Below are 21,953 nucleotides of genomic sequence, written 5' to 3'. Positions count from 1 at the left end.
TAATTGAGTGACAGTTGGTTGAAGTTTACTGCTCCGACGGATTGTTCTAGCTTGGCGGCGTTTTTTTGTTGGACCATTTGAAAATGTTGGAATGGCCCTGTGTTTAATTGCAAAAGATGGGATCCTTTTGAAGCTTCCCGGCAAGCTTTCAATGTTTTTCAAGAATTCTTAGAGGTGTCTCGCCAAAACAAGCTGCTCCCTCTCCTTTTTTTCTTCCCCCGGGGCGGTAGTGTGTTCCAAATAATGGTCACCTGAAACTGAATTTTGATGTTTCATTCAACCGATCTAGATGTTTTTGTGGGGGTGGCATGATCCTTAGAAACCATTTAGGCCTACCGATTAAGGTGGCTTTGGTTTTTTTTAAAAATATTTGTAGCCCTTCTCTTGCAGCGAGCCTTATCTTAAGGGTTGCATTATTGGATCTCAAAAGCTAGGGTTACCATAATGTGATTATCGAAGGAGATTGCCGTCGGTAATGAGGTTGCAGGTCTCTGAAGCTGCCCAGTTGGTTGTTTTCAATGATGCTCATCTTCTTCTTAGAGAGTGTTTGGACTCGTCTCTTGCTTGAGTTTCTCGATCAGGAAATTGTGTAACTCATTTATTAAGCAAGAAGGCTCTTGGAGCATTTGGCCCGTGGTTCTTCTTCCTAATTGTATAATGAAGTCTAATGAGGTTTGTTTTGTTGGTGTCAAAAAAATAAAAAATACAAAAAATAAAAACAACTATGTACCAACGACTTCATTATTTTTCAATTGGGTTTCAAACCATTGCAAACGAAATAATTTTGCAAGCCAAGGACAACATCATCATTCTTTTAATTGGATTCCAAAAAACGAGGACTCATTTCCTTATATTGTTTTCTATGAGATATGGAAATTAAATAAATATTAGTTTGTAGGGTCTGAATAAAATAAAATAAAAAAATTATCATTTTTTACACATATTATTACTGATTAATTCTTTAATTATTGATTGCATTATACTCAAAAAATAAAAAAAATTCAAAGGCAAGAAATACACAAATTCATTTACTTACAAAATCATTGAAATATAAAATTTCTCTAACTTGTATAAATTTTATTCATGGACCTCATTATGGGTCAATTAAACCTTAAAAATAAGAAATCAACAATTGACTATACAATTGGGTATAGAAGGACCCATGAAACGCAATTTAATTTTATTATTCAAATATTTTATATAAAAATGGAAATTTTATCCTTTTATACCACAAATCAAATCTTTAAAATGACATTTTCATGAATTTTTTTTTTATGGTAAGCAAATCATACTAAAAAAACCAATTTTCCACGGGATAAGTGGTGTGTATGTTTATTTGCCAAAATAAAAAAATAATAAAAAAATAAATAAAATAAAAAAGAGTACAGATTCCACTAATACTGAACTTTCATTTTTTCACTTACATACAAAATTTCCCTCTACTTTCAATATTTTGTAACTAATACCTATTTACCGTAAAAAAAATTTAATTTTAATTATTTAAAAAAATTAAAATTAGTGATAATTTTTCTAATTTTTTCCCTTCATGCTATTTGCATCGGAGCCGTGAGAATTTCAGCTTAATACTTGAAATGTCAAGAACGTTATTTTGCTTTACTTGTTTTTAATTAGACTATTGTCTCAGAGTGTTGCATTAGTAGTTTTGAATTACTTGAGAACAATTAACTTTGTACATACATATATATATTATTCTCCTTATTGTTGAAAATTCTGATTAATGATTAGCCGTTGACTTGTTGCATTTGTTACAAATGGGTATGATAAAAATGACCATGCTATAGGAACTTGAAATCGTGCACATTTTTATTTATATTTTACCTACAATAATTTTTAAAGGTTGTACAACAGAACTGTTAGAATACGGGACATAACATTCAGTTAAGCAAAGCATCCATCAAACATCGAAATCAATCTTCAGGATCCTCCTCATTTCTTCTTGAGTACTGTTACAATATTTGTCATGGCTCCTCACAAATCTTATACCTTCCCCACAGCACATAAAAAGAGAATAAAATAATGAAAAAAACATGAGGAGAGGAGAGTAATGTTGAAGTAGATGCAAAAGTAAACTTATTCTGAACCCTAACTGAACTGTAGCCGACTGTGACTGCCTGTGTTGTGACCCTCTGCCAGTACCAGTACCTGCTCCCTAACTCGGACAGTCTAATATATATATTTTTTCCAGTTTTTTTTCTTTTCAAAAATATTTTCCAAAAATCCAAAAAGGTTCTACATTGCTCAAGAGAGTGGATGCATAGAGTGAGTGATCTTCATAATCATAAAGTTATCAATTCAAAGAGGCCAGCCACTACTACTTCTTCATACCCCCAACCATCACAAGTTACTCTCCTTTCTTAACTGACAATCTATATATATAGAGAGAGATTTAGTGTCCAAGATTGATATAAAATCTATCAACCAATGGTAGATATCTTGGAAAATAGGTCCACAAAAACTATATGAATTACATAAAGATAACTTCTCCCCCACTGTCGAATAGAAATTAAATAAATCTATCTCGGTGACACAAACCTGGATTGATGCGGCAGCTGGCTACTGTCCTACCAATAGGAGGGCATTCCAATCTCTACATCCCAAATAATTAAAATTTTACTGAAATTCTGAACTGACAGAAACTTTAAAATAAAAAGTGTAAAACAGTCTATATATATAGAGAGAGACTATTTGCTGGCTACAAACCAGTGCAAAACATGAAACAATGTTGACGTAGAACGTAAGGGTTGAGTGCAAAGGTATTACACTCTGGATAGTGCAGCCTCAGACTGAATTAACCATAAGTTGTATAGTTGCTATAAATATTAGACATTTTCTAGAGAATCTAGGACTAATTTCTTTAAACTCAACCTTTAAGATAAAGTTGAAAATAGAAAATAACGGATTCTCACAATCTTAATTCAACTAAAGTTATCACGCAAATATTCATAGCCTGCTGTAGTCCTACTACTAGGAGTTTTTGACCATTAAGACTACATTCCATTCCATATAGTGACCTGATCAAATAAAATTAGATCTATTGTGAGAACCTGTATTTTTTTTTGAAATATTACAAGTAAAAATATATAGTTATTATTAATATAAATGTGTATATAGATGCATATATATATATATATGGATGCATATATATGATTGAGTGTAAGTACCAATGTGGAGAAGGAATGGCTAGCAATGATAAGTGTGCTTTAATGCGTGGTTTATTTAGGTGTTATTGTGAGTTAAATAAGGTAATATGGAAATTATTACGAGACACTCCTCTTGAGTTGCTTGTCGGATGTACTGAAGCCAACAATTTACAGGTCCGGCCAAAGTCGGATGTAATGAAGTTGTTCCTAACTCACTTGAGGTGTGTTTTTTAAGAGTTTTAAGACAACAATATTCAATTTCAATATTGTGTCATTTAAAGGGTTAAGTAAGAAATATGAATATAGTTTCTTTTCAACGTTATGCGGTTTTAATTTATTTTATAATGTTTTCTTTCTTTTATTTTATTTAATCGTGTCCCAAAAATCAGGACGCCTATGCACCATCTACTAAAGCCCATGCCAAACAAAAAAGAGGCATAAATATAAGAAAACATGAGAAGGCAAATAGATTTAAAGTCGACACAGTAACTCTACAACTCGCCTCAGAGGCCCATCCATTTATTTGAAAGAATCCCCTTCTTAAAAAAAAATTAAGTGGAAATAAAAGATTTTAAAATATCTCTTTTCAGAAAACTCAACACCAAATATTAATACGTAAAAGCTTTTAAAACTACCAGAGTTCACAAGAAAGGAAAAAAATTAAAATAATAAAAGAAAAAGTAAGTTTAAAAAAGCTTGGATCAACTAGATGGGTCAACTGGAACAAGGATCGACCAGCCAGCAAGAGTTGCATGATTTAGTTTGATTAAGCTTAAATTAGAACAGGTGGATTGCCTATCCTGCATGATTAATTTGATCCATTTCAACCAAAAGCCCAAATTGAACAAAATTTTGATTCTACAGTACTTTATGCATAGAGAGACTTTTAGTACAAAAAATTAAAAATAAATATTTATGCGAGAAAAATATTAGACACTTTGATTTGTTCTTTTCTTTGTTTCCTTTTTTTTTTTTTTTTTTATAACAAAAATTACTAATGTACAAAGGTATTATTATATGAGCAAAATATTAGATACTTTGCTTTAGTGAAAATGAAGTGAATAAAAAGAAGCTCATCATTTTGAGCATTAACCGTATACCCTAAGCTAGTAAGTATGCAGTTCCAAAACTTTGTTGCATCAAGATTAGTAGGTACATTAATCCTTCTACAATTTAATGAAAATCAAATGAGGAGTATGAAAAAAAAGTAAAAAGTAATAATAATAAAATTGAATCACTTTGTTCATTAGATGAAACATTCATTGTTCGGAGATTACTCAGGTTATACATGATAATTTATGTTTTGACAATATTGGAAGATTTGTTCTCTTCTTTTTTTCCCTTTTTTGTTTTTGTTTATAACCAAAAATACTAATGTACAATCGAGTAAATAATTCCTTCCTATGCAACATTTTCCTATTTGACAATAAAGTAGTAGTCTATCATGTAATCTATATAATGTTTATGGTAAACATGTATATGCAAACAAGTAAGGGATGCTATGATGCGATGAATATATGTGTGTCAGTAAAAAAATGGTGTTTATACCTCATCCTCTGGCCGGAAATACGAAGTTGCACCAAACTCAACAAAGAATTTCGCATCGTCTTCATCAAAAAAAAAAAAGCATCAACATCAAAATCTTCATTCACCCCACCATCCACATAAACATCTTCTTCATCCAAAAAAGCATCAACATCAAAATCTTCATTCAAAAACGTAATGTTGTAGACATGATAATCACATCATTTCCCTCCAAAATCACAAACCGCAGTGCATCCATGTCACATACACCACTTATCATCCCAGCATTCCTCAACCGCTGTAGCCATACTTATCTCAAAATCTAAATGGTCTATCCAAAAACGAATGAACATAAGCTCGGTTTTTTGTTGATGGCTACAATCATGGACTAGTAGGGCATTGATATGGTGAAACAGCCCGCTGTCTCTAGAACTTCTCCTTCAATCTGGAAGTTCTGGAAAATTAATGAATTCAACTCCATTGTAAAGGAGTAATCTAACACTGGAAATCTCAATAGATATTTTTGTTGATGGCTACAAATGGACTAGTAGCTATTGAGGTTTCCGGTGTTAGGGTATGCTTTACAATGGGGTTCAATTCATTAATCTTCCAGTTCCATAGATTGAAGGAGAAGTTCAAGAGACAGCGGGTTGTTTCACCATATCAATGGCTATTGTTCCATGATTGTAGCCATCAACAAAAAATAATGTTGACTGATCCGTCTCCGGACTACTCGAAAACAGAAAGATGTGGCAAAAAAAATATTCCGTCACAGATGACACGGTTTATGAACCATAGAGGCCTCAAGGTTATTGCTTTGACTCAACGGTTGAGGAATGCTGGGATGATAAGTGGGGTATGTGACATGGATGCACTGCGATTTGTGAATTTGAAGGGAAATGATGTGATTATCATGTCGATTGTTTTTGAATGAAGATGTTGAAGTTGATGCTTTTTTGGATGAAGAAGATGTTGATGTGGATGGTGGGGTGAATGAAGATTTTGATGTTGATGCTTTTTTTATGAAGATGTTGAAGACGATGCGAAATTCTACCAATTCTACTTGAACAGAAATACGTCGCAAAAAAAACTTCGGTGGGAAAGATAAGCTAATGAAAGATCAAAATTGGTAGGCTTCCATCACGGAGTTGGTGTTGTTGAACCCTAAGATGAGAATAAGACATTATTAATATCAACTAGAAAACTTAAACCAAAAGCCAATAGAAAAGGTTTTGGAAGAGCATGAATTCCACATAGAAACGAAGTTAATTAAGCTTGATTCCAACGCCTTATTATATGGGTTCAAGATAAAAGTGTTATTGTGTATACAAGCTATGAATCTTAATTGTTCGATTTTGATATAATTAAATATATAATACCTTGGAATTATATCTTCATTCTTGGGATGTACTTTTGGGTCGTCTCCGGTTTGCTTAACATTCAACTTTGGTTCTTTTTTACAAATTATATCAATTGATCCAGTTGGTGATGTGCCGCCTTCAATTGGAATTTCAACTTTGTATCCTCACCGAAAACCTGAAATATCTCTAATCAATGTGTATTCATAGCCCTTGATATATATATATATATATATATATATATATATATATAATTCAAATCCAACATCAAAAGATAAATAAAGAAGCTGGATCATAATTAAACAGTATCACAACAAATAAATAAATAAACTAAAAATTAAAAAAATATATATAGTACAGAAAATGAACACGATTATTCAATGCAAAATATAAAATAATGAATAAATACAGATAAGTAAATAAATAACTAGGCAGAGCACAATTTATAATGTGCATCCTCACCGAAAACCTGAAATATCTCTAATCAATCTGTATTCACAGCCCATGGAAGTATATATACATATATAATTCAAATCCAACGTCAAAAGATAAATAAAGAAGCTGCATCATATATCACAACCAAATACCAAAAATATGAAGCAACAACCAAAGTTCTGAGAGGGAACCCAGATAAAATATGAAGAACACATACCAAAATCACAACAAATAAATAAACAAACTAAATATAAATAAATAAATTGAGGAAATGAACACGATTATGCAGCAAAATAAATAAAAAATAATAATGAAAAAATACAATAAGTAAATGATGAACTCGGCAGAGCTGCAAGTCCTATATTACAGATCACAATTTATAAAATGAAGTCCCAATAAGTGTGAAGAGGGTAATATGAATCATTATATATGTAGAGTACACACACCTTATTGCTAGTCGATTTCCATTTTCACTATATCACCACGATTTTGATGACTTATGCCGGAAAAATGATAGAGAAGTCAGGTTTAGACTTGAAATGAGAGTGGTGAGGACCAGCTAGGTTTCGTTGGTAGTGACCAAGTGCTGCAAATGAACCGAGCCGAACAGAGCTTTGGCTTGCTCGGGCTCGTCTCGTCAACTTCAGAGTGGTGTGCTCAGGCTCGGCTCGGGATCGGGCGAGCTTCGCCTAGCCAAGCTCGGGCTCGGCAGAGATTTGACAAGCTCGGGCTCGGCAGAAATTTGACGGGCTCGGGCTCGATTACATAATACAGCAACTACCGATTCAAGAAATCACCATGATTTCTTCCATGAAATCCGATCATCTCCGACAAGAAAGAAGTTCAGCCGATCTCCATCTCCAACTAGAAAGAAGAAGAAAAAATAGAAAAGATGTATTCAAGATGAAATCAAAGCTTACAATATTTTATCAACTCTCTAGCATAATCAACTCGATCTATTTGGGAGAGAGTCTTGTCGCATGAGGATGGCTGCCGGCCACATCATGCGAAGCAGTTGAAGTCTGAAAAGAAGTCTGGCGGCTGTAGACATATATATGTCTAGGTTTATTCTTATCTTTTTAGAGAACCAACGGCTGAGATGAATTGAAGTTTAGTGGCTGAGATTAAATCTGATTTGGATGATGAGCTAATGAATTATATAATTATTGGGCCTTATTAATGAATTGATGGGAGTTGGAGTTGGGCCAAAATGGTATTTATATGGGCTGAGCCTTTTTAATGTAGATGCTAAATAAAAATAGACTTTTAAAATTTAACGAGCTTGTTCACGAGCCGAGCTCAGTGCTGATTAAGCTCGGCTCGTTTACTAAACGAGACTAGAAATTGAACTCAAACTCGACTTGTTTACTAAATGAACGAGTCTGAATCAAGCTTTTAAAGAGCCAAGACTGAGTTGTTCATAAGTAACTCGATTCATTTGCAGACCTAAGTGAGATTAGGATAATGTGTACGAAGGGCTTTAACTATTGGGTTGGGGAAAGGAGTAGTTATATTACTTAGATTGGGTTGGGCCTAAAAGCTTAAGATGATTAAACATGTAATTGGACTTTTTGTATGTTAGTTGGGCCAAACATATCACCTCTCTTCATACCTTTAGATAATATATATATATGCACGCAAATAGTGTTTACAGGCTCAAAAAAGCACTTAAAAATATAAACATGTTTAGTTGGGCCAAACATGATCAATAACAAAGGAGCCAAGTATGTCAATGTTTGAGCTTGGCTCATTAAACAAAGGAGTCTAATGATTTCCTTTGAGTTGGATTGGTTTAGTAAACAAACAAACTTAAGTAATCTAAAAAAAGAATTGAAAATGGAATGCAAATATACATAATTCTAAAACCGTTAGATCAATCAATTAAGTGAGGAGCACTCGATGAAGAGTATGGTTTTTTTCTTTGTTGACAGATTTGGAAGGGGCGTAATGCTTGGGTGTTTGAGCAAAAATGGTGAGATGCAATAGAGATAGTTAGAATTGGAGAAGCTCATTGTTTTGAATTTTTAAATTGCACTGTTACTCCTTTTGCTACTATGAGATCACACTGTTCAGGGCAAAACAAGTATGGGAATCCTGTTAGGTGGCAAGCTCCTCCAATGGACGTGATTAAAGTTAATACTGGTGCATCATTTTGCAAAGTATTATGTGAGGAAGAGGTGGAATGGTTATGCATGATCATAGGGGGAAGGTGTTGCGATTGGCATCTTTTTTTTTACAAAGAGTTTCAAATCCGTTAGTGACTGAAGGTTTGGTGCTTCGAAAAGTTATGGACCAAGTTATTCGTTAGGGCTACAGTCGTATTGTGTTTGAAATTGATATAGAAGTCATTGTTAAGACTGCGATAGTCTTCATCTCTTTTACTTAGCCCTCTAGTAGAAGACATCTGTGAATGACTTCATTATCACCCTGCTTTTGATTTGGTGTATACGCCTAAAGTAAGGAATGAGATTATCCATGCAGTTACTGCTTATGCTTTAAAAGAGAAAAGTAAATGTTTATGGGATGATAGTTTCACAGAGTTTGTTTTACATAAAGCTCGTTTGGATGTAATTTTTTATTCTAATCAATAAATATGTTTACTTGCTTGTGACAAAAAAAAATAAAATAAATCAATCAATTAAGAGTGTTTAATAATCAAATATATTGAGACATTTTGTGTGTGTACGCGCGTGTGTGTGCGCGTGAAAATAGCACATGTTATGCACATAATTATTAATTATTATTTGTTGCTAAGTACACGTCATTACAAAATGATTGTGATTTTCTTTTTCTTAGAAGAAAAAAATCGCTCCATGTGGAAGAATCAAAAGAGATTTATTTATGTACCTTGTTTTATTTGGGTAATGAAGGAATGGAGATAAGAAAGATATTTATTTATCTACCTTGTTTTACAATTGTTGGGCTAAAAAATTAAAATAAAAAGGAAAACAAAATTACCCCCAAAATTTCTCTCAATCGTCTCGTTGCACCATTCATCTCCTTCCCCTTAAAAGATACCAATCAACTCCCCCAAAGAAGTCATGGCCCTTGATTCCCTTCAATCAGCGCCTCTCCAGTGAGCTCCATTGTCTTCATCACATTTATACACTAATCTCTTATCTGCATCATATCGATTTTATGCGAAACTAGTTGTATTCTTTCTAACGTGTTTGGAAGGCCGTCTTCCTTCGAACGTGTTTCAAAGGGACACAGTTAGCGTACTGAGAAGTATTCGATTTCATTTAATTTTTTACTTTTATTTATATGATTATAATTATATTATTTATTGTGTTCAAGTTCAGTTTAATCTTTTGTATCATTATTAATTTTTGTTCTCGAGTGCAATTCTTTTATGAATCTACTAATTTGTATTGTTGTATTTTTCATTTAAATATTGAAATTATTGCATTGTTTGTTAGAGTTGTAGTTGATGTGCAAGGAGCACAGAGCAAGTGACAGCTTTTTTTATGCATTTCATTTTATTTATTTATTTTTCAATAAACATAACTTTATTTTTCATTTGTTCATCCGGACCATAGTCTAGGGGTGCCCATGGTTCGATTTGGACTGATTTGAATTTTTTTTAAAACCAAATCGTTCCTAAAAGTTTCAGAAAATCTAAAACCAAACAGAACCATTTAACTAAAAGAATCGAACCAAACAGAACCATTTGATTAAAGGAATCGAACCAAACCATTTGACACGGTTCCAAGGTTCCGTGTTTTTTTTTATTATTATTATTATTATTACAGAAATATTCATATTTTAAAATTCAAATGCACAATAATAAACCAAGTTAATCAGCACATTCATAAATACTAATTAATTCACTTCTAGAGCATAAGTTAATACATTAGAAATTGCTAATACATTAAGAATTTCTAATTCATTCTTCTATCACCTTAAGTTAATTAATGAACATATCCTGAATTGCTAATAGCCTAATACATTTTGAATTACTAATTCAACGACAAAAACACAATTCAAAAAACCAACAACATTCAATCATTGTAAAATTATATTATATGTATGTATATATATATATATATATATATATATATATATATATAATAGTTCGGTTTGATCTGTTTCAATTTTAAAGGACCTCAAAACATAACCAAACCATATTTTTACAGTACAAAAAATTTGAAACTGCGATCGAACCAAACCGTTAATAAACTAAACCAAATTGCTCGATCTTATTCAATACGGTTTCAATTTTCAAATTCGCCCAATTTTTATGCACCCCTAATTCTTATCCTAACAAATAAAACCATTTTGTCAACCACGAATCATTTTTACCATTTTGTCAACCACATAATCATTTTTATTAAAAATCTTGCAGAACCAACAAAAAGTTTCCGACTTAAATTCTAAGTTATGATCATGCACAATGCTCATACTTAAAAGTTGCTAGCTACTGTTCCAACTGAAAGATGGGCAAAGGGCATCTTCGCTTGGTATGGTGTTCAAAGGATGATTAAATAATTTCCGATGATGGGGGAAAGAACTAATTACCTTTCATTTTCTATTCTTTCTTCACAAGTACGTATAAAATTCCCATAAAAATTGACAAGTTGAAACGTACGTTTTGTTCAATACTTTTTTATACGAAGCTTAAAAAGTATGTTTTATAGATCTAAACTGCCACCATTTTCTCTCTCTAACCTCTCACATGCAAAAACCTCTCTCTAAAATCCATGACAGACATTGTATATCCACATATCCGACAGTAAAGTAACCTGAAGTAACCTGAAGCCTCATTAATGGAACACTATGAAGCACAAGTTTAAAAATCAAAATACTAGAGGCCTGGGTTAAGAGAACTACAAACGAAAAAACACATTAGCATGCCTAAAACTGGAGAATACCAGGATTGGCCCAGCGTTCATAAGCTGGTGGAGAAAGAAACTAACTTCGTAGATGAACTAACCTGCGTCTGCTAGAAGAAGCCACTACCGTTCTAATGATGTTATCCAGCATACATCTTAAACATCTCATTGATAAAGTAATTTTGGAGCAAACCAACACATTATAAACAACATCCAATAATACTACTCATCCAATCATATAGATAAACACACTCTTTAAAAGGCAATTTTTATAATTCATTTCTATGAAGCACACTTCATGTGCTGAACTAAAATATCACAAACCACTTTCTACATTTAAAGAGCTCACAATCAACAAGTATAAAAACAATGTCTAATGTCCCATATTTTTACCCTTCTGGCTAGTCATATTTAGTAGGAATGCTGCTGCTACAACCTGCAACTGAAGTAGAGCTAGAAGCCACAACTCCAGAAGAAGCAAGATTTCCTGTCATGGACAAACACAAGATATGAGTAAAAAAGATACCATAGCCATGAAGAAACTGATCGTCTCCTTATTCTACTTATTATTGGCCATATAACTCATTTTCCGAAAGATAATAAGAATGCCTAACCACTTAATAAGAATTGGTACATTATATCAATGGTAAGTTATGTTACCCAGTTCAACTATGTTTGTCGGGTGTGGGTATGTACATAGAATTCAAAATTTCAAACAGCTACTAGATTATTATTATTTTCATACAGACATTTCATTCGTTGTAAAGCAATTATATAATAAAATTATATCATTGGATATGTATTGAAGTGCGTATCCAACCAAAAGTAATGGACGCATTTGCATAACCATAGCCAAGTATTGTGGGTCTGACATGGCTACTTCACCTATTTTGAAAAACCATGTAACATTGGTGGCAAGTAAAGATGAATAAATAATAATAAATAAATAAAGGCAAATTGAATAACGCCTTCATCCACTTATAATTTTTGGCAAATAATCTCCCTACAAAATAATAATAATAATAATAATAATAATAACAATAATAATAAAAAGACCTAAAACCCCCCCTAAGCTAGAGTGCCACTTTTGTTGATATAGTCCTTACATTCAACTAAAAACCTCATGGTATTCACGAGCATGTAAAGTGATACACTTCTATCAGAAATGCCCGTTTCAAAACCTATTTTGACCCATTTGCATTCAACCCACTCATTCCCACCCCTTGCACCTTGTTTAGACGATCTACCTAAATAACCAAATAGAGCTCTAGAATCACCCAATTTGGCAACGTATAGAGTTCCTTTAAAGATGACACCAACCAAACAACAATATCCAACTGCCGCACTCAATGGTTCTGAACCATATGTCCTGCGCACAAGTGAAAAAATTCCAGTTTCAATTGCAGAAATAGCGTTCCTCCAAATGTCTTCAGATATTGTTCCATTGTCTTGAGCAAGCCCGATAAAACAACAAATAAGGTTCTAAAATTTCTAAATATGACTTCTTGAACCAGCACATGCAACTGTTTGAAATGAAGACCAGTAAACGAAGAAGCAGGGGAGAGCATATAAAGTCAATTTCTTAATTGTTTATTTGTTTATTTTGCTCAGTGAATAGTGCAAACAGTTTTGTTGTTGGGTAATTTGAACTCGTACCCCCGAGGTTTGGGTCAACACCACTCAGCGGCCGGTTAACGCACTAGTTTACATTGCTACCCCTGAGGTTTCAAAAGTATTCATACACAACCCCTCTACTGGAGAAAATGACTATTTTAATCTTTGAATTGGTCAATAAATAGATAAAAAGTGTAAATTACTAATATAACCCTGTAAGCGAAATTTTGTAGGACTAAAATACCTTTCATTTTACAGTATTCTGAAATACCAAACCCAGATCCCCACCCCTTCTCTCTCTGCACCCGCCGCTCCATTTCCTCAACCACATCCTCGGTCACCAAAGCACGCCGCGAGATCAGATCGGAGCTGTTGAAGGATTGAATGCCGTTCGATGACAGTCACGCCGCGAGATTAGATCATAGCCGTTGAAGGATTGAATGCTCGGAGATCGGCGATAACGAACTCTCCGGTTCGAATCGGGCAAGTCAATAGGCGTGTTTGGTGTGGCGATGGTTGTGGTGCAGCAAGTCCGGCATGTGTGTGTGGCGGTGGTTGTGGAGATGTGTGTGTGTGTGACGGTGTGCATGTGTGTGTGGCGGTGGCGGCATTTGGGGTGCTATGTTGTGTGTCTGTGTGTGGGTGTGGCAGTGATTGTGGTGCTAGTTGTGATGCGGCGAGTACGGTGACGGTTGTGGTGTTGTGTGTGTGTGTGTGTGGCGATGGCATGGGTCTAAAGGAGGACTCGCGGGAGTGGAGCCAACGAAGTGAGAGGAGTAAAGGAGGGTCGTCGGTCGATGCAACGGTGGTATGGTGTTCTCGGAGATCGGCGATAACGAACTCTCCGGTTCGAATCGGGCAAGTCAATAGGCGTGTTTGGTGTGGCGGTGGTTATGGTGCAGCAAGTCCGGTATGTGTGTGTGGCGGTGGTTGTGGAGATGTGTGTGTGTGTGTGACGGTGTGCATGTGTGTGTGGTGGTGGCGGCATTTGGGGTGCTATGTTGTGTGTCTGTGTGTGGGTGTGGCGGTGATTGTGGTGATGCGGTGAGTACGGCGACGGTTGTGGTGTTGTGTGTGTGTGTGTGTAGCGATGGCATGGGTCTGAAGGAGGACTCGCGGGAGTGGAGCCAACGAAGTGAGAGGAGTAAAGGAGGGTCGTCAGTCGATGCAACGGTGGTATGGTGTTCTCCGGATGGAGATATGACATGTCTGTGAGCAGTTGTCGGTGCATGGGAGATTCCAGTGATGTTGTAGCGCGTGGATTGGGTGTCTTCATTATTTTTCGATGGCTATGGTGGATTCAGAGTGTTGGCTGTCACTGGAGGATGAGGTCGTGGGAGGTGAAGAGCTTGCCGGCGTCACGATCTTCGCCGGTGAGTTTGGTCCAATCTAATGGAGAGCTTGTGGAAACGCGTGGTGATGGCTGCCGGTGTGGAAGTGGTTGTCCGTTTAGATCTGTTCAGGACGAGTTCTATGGATGGTTAAGGTTTGGGGGTGTTGGCGTTGGTGTAGTGGCGGTGTTGAAGATTTGGAAGCAAAATGTTAAGAGGGATATGACCAGAAACTGTGCGAGTCTGTATTTTTGGTCACGTGGGGTACTGTGAGGGATATTTTTATCAATTAACATTAATGATATTTTCTGAATAAAATTAAATCAAATATTCAGGGGCATTTATGACATTTTTAATGGCAGGGGTGTCAATGTAAAATAATGAGTTGACCAGCCACTGAGTGGCATTGACTGAAACCTCAGACATTAAGTACTCCACAAATGGACAAAAGAATTGTTGTTCCTTCTGTAAACTTGCTTCAAAGTAGAGAAAAAAAATCATCAAACTCGTAGAAGTAGGGGTGCAAACAGTTCAGTTCGAACTAGTTTGGAAGTATTTTGGAACTAAACTGGTCCTAACGGGACCACAAAAACTGGAATCACACCGAACCAGGAGAACCAATGGAACCGAACCAAACCGAAAACTGAGAGTGACTCACCAAGATTTGAGATATGGTTTCTCTTTTTTCCTAAATCAAATTTTATTAAGCCACCAAAATAATCAAACAAACTCCAAACACCAGGCTCAGATGATTACAAATAAACACATTAAATCAACCAATTAAAATATACAAACAGAAAGAAGTCAAAGGACTTAACGGACAGAAGCACAAAACCCAATGCAAAAATGGCTGCATCCCCAAAGTATCTCGAAATTCCTACTCTTATAATTCTAGGAATTTCAGCAGGTACACAACAACCATAAACGTAAGCCATTGAGACCTGGTTTCTTTAGATGTGAGATCTGATTTATATTCTGTAGATGAGGTGAGTGAGAGAGAGAAGTATCTCGAAATTCCTCCTTTTATAATTCTAGAAATCCCAACAGGTACATAACGACCATAAACGGAAGAAATTCAGACCTGGTTTCTGTAGATGTGAGATCTGATTTATATTCTGTAGATGACTGAGTGACAGAGAAAGAAAGCGACACTGAGAGACGTAGTGATGTAAAGTAGGCCAAGGACGATCGATGGTGACCAAAGGGTGAAGGGTGATCGAGGAGGAGGAGGAGGAGGAGGAGGAGGAGGAAGAGGAGGACTTGAGGCTGCGCGAGAAATGAATGAATTTAGGGTTAGTAACTTAGGAAATTATTACTCCCTCTGTTCCAAAAGAATGTCTCTTTTGGAGAACTGTGACTCACAAAAGAGACATTTATTTGACCAAACAGTATTGCAATAATGAAATGTAGTAATAATAATAATTGTGTGACTAGAAAATGTAAAACTAAGCTATGCATACCATAAGAATTAGTACAACAATATATCTTCACACTTTGGCTTACTGATGGATTTAAAGTCGAATATATAATAAATTATAGAATAAAGCCTAAAAATGCTTAATGTTTACTGGAAATTAACTCAGTTTTATCAGAAAACTGCCGAATCGTTGCCCACTTGCCCTAACTATTTTTGAGGAAATTCACTGCAGCTTCGTATCAAGATTAACAATGATGCAATTCAAAAATAAAGCAAAGTTATATAATATTTGTGCAATGAACACATTTTCCAAAATCTTCCAAGTAAAAAAAGAACAAGAACTAACAACATTATATTAAAGCCATACAATGAATAAAAACTAAGGCTCTTCAGAAGCCACAGAGAATTGCACATTTACAAAGACAGTGACGGCCCTTAAGTGCATTTCACTGGAAATAATAAGATGGAAATAACAAGAAAATATGAAAGACAACTAACATATATAGTTTTATAGGCCCATTAGTCTCTTCTCAATTCCAAATATAGCAATAAGAAAGACACAACCACTATTTAATGTTGCATTATTGTACATTTTACATGTGTCAGCCTCTAAACAAAGGTTGTACATGTGGATCCCTACATAAAGTAGGATCAATTAAGATAAAAGGTCCCCAATAAATAAACTAGATGGACTTCCACCGTCTATTTTGTTTCGATAAACATTCCCCTAAATTGGCCGGACAATGTCATAAAAACAAAAAGGCTAAGAGACAAGAATCATTGAGCAGATGTGTTTCAACGACATATCTCACAATACCTGTCCATCTGATGCTGAGAGTTAAAGTTAATGTTCTTATCAACTTAAGAGGCCTGTAGAATGATGCTATATGTAAGAGGTTCACATGCAAGATATTCATAATTATGAAGAAAATGGAAAAAAACACAATATATCAAATTTAATTCTCAAAAATAAAATAGATTCCAAAATCAAGTAATAATGATATTCATACTTGGTTGTAAACCATATCAAACTATGGTAAATATCTTGGAAAAGAGTTGCACAAAAACTATATGTATTAGATAAGGAAAACTTTTTGCCATTGTTGAATAGAAATTAAATACATGTCAGTCATACATACCTTGAGTGATGCGGCGGCGTTTACCAGGACATTCCAATTTCTACGTCCAAAACAATTAAAATTTTATTAAAATTCCAAACTAATAGAAACTTCAAAAAAAAAAAAAAAAAAAAGTGTAAAACAACTTTATATTAAATTTTAGGATTTTGAATGCTTATCCTATATATGTGTGTGTGTGTGTGTGTGTGTGTGGAGAGAGAGAGCGTATTTTCTGGCTAATAACCAGTGCAAAACATGAAACAATGTTGACGTAGAACAGAACTATTGCACTCTGGATAGTGCAGCCTCAGACTGCATTAACCATAAGTTGTATAGTTGCTAGAAATATTAGACAGCAAATATTTCTAGAACCCTCAAGAAGAATTCCTTTGCACTAAACCCTTAAGATAAAGTTGAAAATAGAAAATAACAGATTCTCACATTCTCACCATTTTAATTCCACTAAAGTAGAGAAATCACACAAATATTCATAGCCTTCTGCAGTCCTACTACTACTACTAGGAGATTTTGACCATTAAGACTATATTCTAAAGAAACCATATGGTGACCTGATCAAATTAAATTAGATCTATTGTGAGAACCTGTATTTTTTAAAAATAGATATATTAGAAGTAAAAATATATAACTATTATTAATATAAATGTGTATTTAGATATATATAAATATATATACAAAATTGAGTGTAAGTACCAACATGAAGTGGGAATGGCTAGCAATGATTAGTGTGCTTTAATGCATGGTTTATTGAAGTATTATTAGAGTTAAATAAAGTGATATGCGAAGTCATGCAATTATTACGAGGCTATCCTTTTGAGGAGCTTGTCAGACGTAATGAAGCCAACAATTTACAGGTCTGGGTCATCTAGCCAAAGTCAGATGTAATGAAGAAGTTCCTAAACTCACTTGAGGCGTGTTTCTTGAGAGTTATAAGATAATATTACTCAATTTCAATATTTTATCATTTGAAGGGTTGCATATGTAATATGAATATAGTTTTTTTTCAACATTATGAGGTCTTAATTTATTTTATAATGTTTTTGTTTATATTATATTATTTAATCACGTCCCAAAAATCGAGACGTCTACGCACCATCTACTAAAGCCCATGCCCAAAAAAAATAGACATAATGAGAATTCCCTCAACTAATAAATATAAGAAAACATGAAAACACAAACAGATTTGAAGTCGACATAGTAGCTCTACAAATCGCCTCAAAGGCCCAACCACTTCCTTGAAAGAATCCCCATGTGAAAAGAAATAAGTGGAAATAAAAGATTTAAAGATATATCTCTTCTTCTTTTTTTGATAAGTTAAAAGATATATCTCTTTTCTCTCTTAAGATTAAGAGAATAAAACTCTAACACCAAAATATTAATATGTAAAATATAGTTATAATTTATTTCAACTCTAGAAGCTTTTAAAACTACCAAAGTTCACCAGAAAGAAAAATAAATAAATAAAAGAAAAGTAAGTTTTAGCGAGCTTGGATCAACTACATGGATCAACTGGAACAATGATCGACCAGCCAGCAAGAGTTGCATGATTTAGTTTGCTTCAATTAAAACAGGTGGATTACCTATCCAGCATGATTAATTTGATCCATTTGAACTGAAGCCTATATTGAACCAAATTTCGATTCTACACTACTTTATGCAAATAAAGACTTTTATGCTGTACAAAAAAATATAAATAAATAAATAATTATATGAGCAAAATATCATATACTTTGACTTAGTGGAAATGAAGTGAATAAAAAGAAACTATCATTCTGTTCATTAGCTGTATAGCCGATGTAACATTTGAATTTACAAATTTTCCAAGAAGCTGATCAGTTAGCAGTTCAAGAACTTTGTTGCATCAAGATTAGCAGGTACGTTAATCCTTCTTCAATTTAATGAAAATCAAATGAGCAGTTTGACAAAAAAAATAAAAGTAATAAATAAATAACTAATAATAAAACTGCCATCACTTTGTTCGTTAGATGAAACATTCATTGTTGGGAGATTAACCAGGATATATATATACATGATAAATTTTGTTTTGACGAGATTGGAAGGTTTGTTCCCTTCTTCTTCTTCTTTCTCTCTTTATTTTTATAACAAAAAACAGTGATGTACAATCGAGCAAATAATTCCTTCCTATGCAACGTTTTCCTATTTTGCTGTTCGACTTCCTGATGCAAAGGTAGAAAACCAAATTGACTTCCTTTTCTATCAATAAATCTATGTAATGTGTATGGTAAACATATATATCAATATATGTTTAAGCAAGCAAGGGATGCTATAATGAGATGATACATATATATAAATAAATATAATATATATAGATATATATGTGTGTGCAAATTAAATTAAAGAAAATGGTGTTTATACCTCATCCTCTGGCCGGAAATACGGAGTTGCGCCAGACAGAACAACGAATTTCAAGCCCTTACGCTTTAACGTGATCTCAGCTATGCAACTGGTGCAATCCACATAGATCTTGGACCAAGTTAAATCTAGACGATTCTGCATTGCATATAATATACAAAACCAAATCAATATATATAGAGAGAGAGAGAGGACGATGATCTATCTGATGAATAGAACGTACTTTGCCTGAGACATCGTGTGTGACAGCAATCCTGGAGCATTTGGGCATGCGGTTGCCACAAGAGTCGCAAATAAGACTGAGGGGAAGAGCGGTGCAGGCTAGGTACTGATTGGGACCAAGGCTTTCTTTAGGTCGATGGGGAGGAATCCTCGCTACGGGTTGCGTCCCACTGAACATAAACATCCTGCGGTGGAGATCGGAATCGGAGTCAGAGGATGCCATTCGATTTGCCCTTGGCTTCGTATTTACAGATTTGCTTATCTTCTTCGCGATACCACTTTTATTTCTTACTCAATCCATCCAAACCCTAATCCCTAATAGTATATACTGCAATTACATGGACCTTGGTGGATTTGAAATTCGCGCCTTGAAACTATTGGGCTTTATTGTCCAATTTGTAGCGTAAGGGGCCAGGGCCAAATTTTTAGGGTCCGCCTGTGGTCAATTCAGAAAACTATTAAATATGCAGCGCAAGGGGCTAAGGGTCAAATTTTTAAAGTCCGCTTAGTTTGAGATGTAATTTAGAAAATAATTTTTAAAAATTTAGAAAATAAAATTTTATTTAGGCTCGTTTGGACATAAAATATTTTTTTATTTTCTGGTGATTGGTTATCGTAAAATATTAACAAATAAAAAAATATTAAAATTTAACAAAAATAATTTATCCATCAATTTTCGGTAAGTTATTTTACATGCCATGTCCAATGGATTCGATATCAACTTCTACGCAGACCTTTGCCAAATACGGAGAAAGTAAAAATAAAAGAATATTTTGCCTAAAAATATATATATATATTTTTCAAAAATAACATTTTACGTCGAAACAAACGAAGCCTTAATCTTTTATAGTCTTCTGAAAATTAGAGGTGTGCAAAAAAATTGTCAACCCGAAAAACTAAACCGAATCCGGTGGCTTGGACCGATTCCATAGCAGTTTGTTACGGTCACGATTTTAAAATAATGAAACCATGAATTTTTTGTGCAGTCTCGAATTAGGGTCCTACAGGATCGGCCCGGCCCAAAACGAATTGTTATATATATATATATATATATATATATATATATATATAGTACTCTTAACATTGCAAGAGATTTCGGCACAACGATCAAACATGAGCCAACATTCGTTGTTATCTAATATTTTTTTATTTGCTTTTCTTTCTCTCAATGTTTTGATTTTTGGGTACCACTTTCCAACATTCTTCCACTATCTCAATTTTTTTTCTTTGCTCATGCCCGCCTCATTCACTTCTTAATTGTCATCGTCGTGGTATCCAGTTGTTGATCTCTTTCTCATGCAACATTCGAAATTCGGTTATTGCCATCGATCTTTTATCGCTGCCATCAGTGACACCCGTTATCATACTATTTTTCCTTCTCTCTAACTTTCAATTCACTAAGTCTCACGACATGTTTGGGTCTCAGGCACAACCAACAACGACAGCGAATCAATTTTTTTAGTTTTCAGCAAGATTCAACCTTTTTTTAATTTATAGAGTGGGTATATTTCACCCAATTTCCCTTCTCTTTTTTCTCACTCTATTTTTGTCTTGGATTCGGGAATGTGAATTTTGTTTTTGTTATTTTTGTTTTATATACAATTAAAGGAAAAATAAATAAATCAACTAGAACCGTGGGAACCAAACCAACCCCTTTTTCATGATTTTGTCTGGTTTGGTTCCATAGCTCAAATGGTCAGGTCTGGTTTTCAGATTTTTGGAATCGTAGGGAGCGGTTTGGTTCAAAAAATCCTCAAAATCGGACCATGTGCATCCCTACTGAAAACAAACATTTTTATAACTGAGTTCTCAATAAATAACTTTTAGTAGTTTTGTGAGAGAACAATCTTTTTATAATTCTATGAAAACAAACATTTTTAGAATGAACAGTACTTAGATCATCACTAGTGAGGATCTACAATATCCTCACCAAATATGTGGTCCAATAAAAATAAAATCCGTCATCTTTTATTAAACATGTCAGAAAAATAAAGAGAGAAAATAAATAGAATTTTACTCGATTGAGATCGGGTAAAGAAGGTTCAGTTAAATAGGGTTCAAGGCTTGTGTAGGAAAGAGAGCTAACAAGACGTTAAACCCTAAAAAACAAAAAAAAAAGTAGTGTTGAACCCTCTCTACCAATCTCAATCGGATAGAATACAATTTACTTTCTCTTTCTTTATTTTTCTGACATGTTTTAATTTTGTTGGACCACATAAATGGTAAGGATATTGTAGATCACTCACATGTGAGGATCTAAGTATTGTTTTTTTTATAATTGAGTTTTTAGAAAATTGAACCAATCAGAATTTTTGTACTAATTTTTTGAGATATATAAACTGTTTCCAAAATTACAAACCAATCAAGCAGACCCAATTTTATAAGTATGAAAACAGTTTTAAAGAATTTAAAAATTTTAAAAATTATTTTTAGATAATTATAAAAGAAAATTATTGAAAAATATGTTTATATATATATATATATATATATATATATATATATATATATATATAACTGTTTTTTTTAATAAATTAAACAAGTAAAGTTTTT

The 21,953-nt window shown here is 34.0% G+C and overlaps 1 protein-coding gene and 1 long non-coding RNA gene across 5 annotated transcripts; both read right to left on the bottom strand.

Moving 5' to 3' along the window:
- Positions 1–1,874: 1,874 nt before the first annotated feature.
- LOC132266484 (uncharacterized) lies at positions 1,875–7,509 on the bottom strand. Of its 3 annotated transcripts, none has more exons than XR_009468636.1 (3): positions 6,925–7,509; positions 6,065–6,221; positions 1,875–5,849 (listed from the first exon to the last, which is right to left on the bottom strand). It is a non-coding gene; the product is annotated as an uncharacterized LOC132266484 (long non-coding RNA). The 3 variants fall into 3 exon arrangements; XR_009468638.1 differs by having other exon boundaries at positions 1,875–4,768; XR_009468637.1 differs by having other exon boundaries at positions 1,875–2,608.
- Positions 7,510–11,448: 3,939 nt separating this feature from the next.
- LOC132266469 (splicing factor YJU2-like) lies at positions 11,449–19,772 on the bottom strand. Of its 2 annotated transcripts, XM_059767354.1 has the most exons (5): positions 19,405–19,772; positions 19,185–19,319; positions 16,812–16,851; positions 16,490–16,542; positions 11,449–11,797 (listed from the first exon to the last, which is right to left on the bottom strand). In XM_059767354.1, exons 1-4 carry the CDS (start codon positions 19,624–19,626, stop codon positions 16,529–16,531), a joined length of 411 nt encoding a protein of 136 aa, XP_059623337.1. In that variant the 5' UTR covers positions 19,627–19,772; the 3' UTR covers positions 11,449–11,797; positions 16,490–16,528. The 2 variants fall into 2 exon arrangements, with proteins under 2 accessions (XP_059623337.1, XP_059623328.1); XM_059767345.1 differs by lacking the exon at positions 16,490–16,542 and having other exon boundaries at positions 19,405–19,771.
- Between the last annotated feature and the right edge of the window lie 2,181 nt (positions 19,773–21,953).

The sequence above is a fragment of the Cornus florida genome, unplaced genomic scaffold (assembly GCF_030987335.1).
Source record: "Cornus florida cultivar Cherokee Brave unplaced genomic scaffold, ASM3098733v1 CherokeeBrave_3.0.0_Hap2_Chr01, whole genome shotgun sequence".
Taxonomy (NCBI): Eukaryota; Viridiplantae; Streptophyta; class Magnoliopsida; order Cornales; family Cornaceae; genus Cornus; species Cornus florida.
Note: the sequence above shows the minus strand (reverse complement) of the source record. Positions and strands in the feature narration are given on the sequence as shown.

Coding starts and splice junctions, on each gene's coding strand:
- LOC132266469 (XM_059767345.1), bottom strand. CDS start 19,626: ATGGCATCCTCTGACTCCGATTCCGATCTCCACCGCAGGATGTTTATG. Junction 16,852..19,184: donor ATTTCCGGCCAGAGGATGAG/GTATAAACACCA, acceptor TTTTGGACGTAG/AAATTGGAATGTCCTGGTAA. Junction 11,798..16,811: donor ACGCCGCCGCATCACTCAAG/GTATGTATGACT, acceptor TGTCCATGACAG/GAAATCTTGCTTCTTCTGGA.